This window comes from Wasmannia auropunctata, unplaced genomic scaffold, assembly GCF_000956235.1.
Source record: "Wasmannia auropunctata unplaced genomic scaffold, wasmannia.A_1.0 LD336056.1, whole genome shotgun sequence".
Taxonomy (NCBI): domain Eukaryota; kingdom Metazoa; phylum Arthropoda; class Insecta; order Hymenoptera; family Formicidae; genus Wasmannia; species Wasmannia auropunctata.
This window is the reverse complement of record NW_012026834.1, coordinates 552,274-555,593: the sequence shown is the minus strand read 5'-3', so window position 1 is coordinate 555,593 and position 3,320 is coordinate 552,274. Positions and strand designations below refer to the sequence as shown.

The following is a 3,320-nucleotide window of genomic DNA, read 5'->3' as shown; positions in this document are numbered from 1 at the left end:
GATAAATCACGTCCGACATTATGCAGGTAGGCACCAGGTGTAATCTTCCTCGCCGGGGCGAACTCTCCTCCCGGACGAGCCCCTGAAACCCATTTCTTCGCCCCGAGCCCGAGATTTATATCGCGCGTCGCGAGGTTCTCGATTTTTAATGCTAATTATCATTGATCGTTTCCAAGTGCGTTACGGTCTAATTAAACGAAATTGCGAAAACGCTCCGCTTATACATTTAACGCCACCAGATGTGCCCGCGTGTGCATGCTCTATTTATACGCGCGACCGTTTGATTCTCAACTAGAAAATAATACATATATGCAGTACATCAGCGAATTTATATACGGTTGTTTTTTTTCATATAAAATAAATAAATCTCAAAATCAAATCGGCTTCGGTCCACAGGCTCGACACCAAAGCCAAAGGCACGAAATACGGACGGAGTGAAGGTTTAATTTATTCTAATTTCGCAAATTCCCTGTTTCCCTCGTGTTTCTCTCGCACAACACGACGATGCAAACTGTTCGCGAGTTTATGCGCTTATATAAATATTTAAAGCCTGCGCGTTACTAAACTAAACTAGAATCTTTATTGTTCAAATGTTCATACAATGAGATCTCACAGCAGAAACAAAAATTTATATCATCTATCAATACAAAAATATATCTCTCTAATACTACCACACACATGCGCCTCATGCGCGGCTTAAACGGTAAAAAGTAGAAAATATCGTGCACATCGTACTGTACACATCGTGAACTTATGCGGTAACTTACGCGGACCCGCGATACTTCCTATACCTTTCACACTTGCAGCAGTCTATTTGAACGGACGCTCTCGCCACAGTTAGCGAGCGTACGAATATCCTTGGGATAAATAAAAGAAGGAAAACAGGGGTAGAATTGAGAGCGGGGTGGTGGGGGGGGGGAGGAGAGAAAACAAACGTGTATAAAATTATGAAACGTAACGATATTAAATATCTCTGCGCGTAACAAACTTAAACATCGCTTAACGTGTTATTTGTACATTTGAGCTAAGTTCGACGGCGTGTCTCGCAGAAAACCTGTCCTTAGGTTTTTCTTTTAATCATGCCGGCGTACCAGTGCGAACAAAAATTAAAAAAAAATTAAAAGAAATTAAAGAGGGGGGGAGGGGAGAAAAGAAAAAATTGCAATACTGTAACAAATAACACTCGTCTCTGATCACGCACAACATCGCCCGTCGGACGAATCGTTAGACCTTAATTCTAAATACGTTTTTTATCCTAGAATTGCCGCAAAAGGAGAGAAAAAAAAACGGGGGATCCCCTCGCGGGCTGAGGAGCACGGATTTAGCGGTGATTCTAACGAGCACACAGCGCGCTCTTGCTGCAGCAGAGTCCGGCTAAATCGCGAGCTGTATTCGACACGCTGAATCCACGCTCGTCCGCGTTACTTATCAATTTCTATTTTTTCGTCATCCGCGACCGTTATGGCAACAAAAAAAGAATCCACGTTCGCCCGTCCGCCGGCCAGCCAGGGGAGGGGGGGGGGTCGACCGTCGACGAGCGACAGGGGGGGACGCGGCCGCGAGGTACTCCCCGCTTTTGCGGCGCGTAAAAGAGAGGAGGTGTCGAGAAGCAGTGCGTCGCGGCGGCATCGCTTAAACGGTGACGCGCTCGGCGCTCTCCTGCGTCAGGGCGGCGCACGCCTCCGTCTTGATCTCGATGTCGTCGTCGTTCAGCTTGACCGGGGACCCGGATGTCGTGGTATCCGGGCTGTCGAGGCTGTCGTGGCCCGAGTCGCTCTTGTTGTTATTCTCCTTGTCGTCGCTTATCTTTTTCTCGTTCCTCGACTTCAGCCCCTTCTTCTCCGGCGTCTTGCTCCTCGGCTTCTTCTCCGGGTCGAAGTGGCGCTCGAGGATGATCATCAGATCCTCCACCTTCTTCTCCTCGACCGCCGGCAGCTTCTCCTTCATCAGATGTTCCAGCCCGTCCTTCTTCGCGTTGGTCCACGCGTCCTGAACAAACGCGCGTGATCATTAAAAGTTCGTTCTCGATCGCAAATCGAATCTTCCGAGTCGAGCGTGACGTGAATTTCAACGACTGTTTCGCGATCTGTCAATTCGGAACTTGTTTTTATTTTTTACACCGAGTGAGTGTCGCTTCTTCTCCAAATGATATCTTTGGTGGCGAATCAAACCGAGGCCGAGAGAAAAAAGACGGAAAACATCCCGCTTGACGTCATGTGGCATGGTAAACTGGCCAGGTTATTAGTACGTAATTAATCATGCGTAGACACACTCACCTGTAGCTCCGAGTACACGATCCCGGCTTCCGCCAACAGTCGCCGCAGGGGACTGGCGTGTTGACGTTCGCGGCGGTTCATCCGGAACAGGGCGCTGAATATGGGCCGTAGGTTGTTCTGCCGCTCGAATATCATCTTCAGTTCTGCAACAAAAGTTACGCATCACACTGACTTACCACATCTCGGTTGTTTGCAAACTTAGCTTTCACGACGAATTTGGCCATGTTTCAATTATTTACGAAGCTCGACACATTTGCGAGGGAATACGAATGAACGTAAGAAAAATTACATCACGATTCGGTAATAAAGATGATGTGAAAATAATAAAATAATTGTCCTAAATTTAATCTAATGAATCTTTTTGAAGCAGGATTGTGTAATTAACACTTTGTTGAAAAATACAGTACAAATTTAGACTATCTAATTATATGTTTTGTATTACTATTAGATTTTTTATTTTTATTGTTAACGTTATTGTTGATAGCAATATGAGATTCGATAAGAAAATATGTTATGAAACGAAAAATTACGCGAGTCACTGCACATTCAATAATACACAATACCGTTGTGTTCCTTCTCCTCGACGTCAACAGGCTGTGCGAATTCTCGAATAACCTCGACTGCTTTTTTCATAGATTTTTCATCGGTGTCCCCGCTTTCGATCGCGTCTTCAGTCTTCTCACCGTCGAAGGAGCACAAGTATTGTGCTATTTGTAACGCCAGCGATGCTCTGTGTTGCGCATTCCCCAGATTCGCTTCCTTCAAATATATTCAAAAATATTATTTATCATCATAGAAAAAATATGTGTCGCTATTGTGTATCGTTTTAGAAGACATTTGTAATATTACATTAATCAAGTTACCAATTTTCGCGCAAACATTTGCTAAATTTAAATATAGAAATAGTTTGTTTTCAAAAACGGATATTTATTCAGGATTAGATTTTCGATTTTAGAATTAGAAGAATCAACATCTATTCATTCTGTTTTATTTAACAGAATCCTGTTAAAAATTAACAATCTCTCTTTCTCTCTCTCTCTCTCT

General features: G+C 44.1%; 1 protein-coding gene across 3 annotated transcripts in view; it reads right to left on the bottom strand.

Annotated features, from left to right (window-relative positions):
* Window positions 1–557: 557 nt before the first annotated feature.
* LOC105450749 (maternal protein exuperantia) overlaps window positions 558–3,320 on the bottom strand; it is a 15,708-nt gene continuing 12,945 nt past the window's right edge. For all 3 annotated transcript variants that reach the window (XM_011690740.1, XM_011690739.1, XM_011690738.1), the window contains 3 exons: window positions 2,840–3,035; window positions 2,277–2,419; window positions 558–1,989 (listed from right to left, as the gene is read on the bottom strand). In XM_011690740.1, the coding sequence (XP_011689042.1) occupies window positions 1,633–1,989; window positions 2,277–2,419; window positions 2,840–3,035 (696 nt within the window). In that variant the 3' untranslated portion in view covers window positions 558–1,632. The remainder of the gene's footprint in view (window positions 1,990–2,276; window positions 2,420–2,839; window positions 3,036–3,320) is intronic.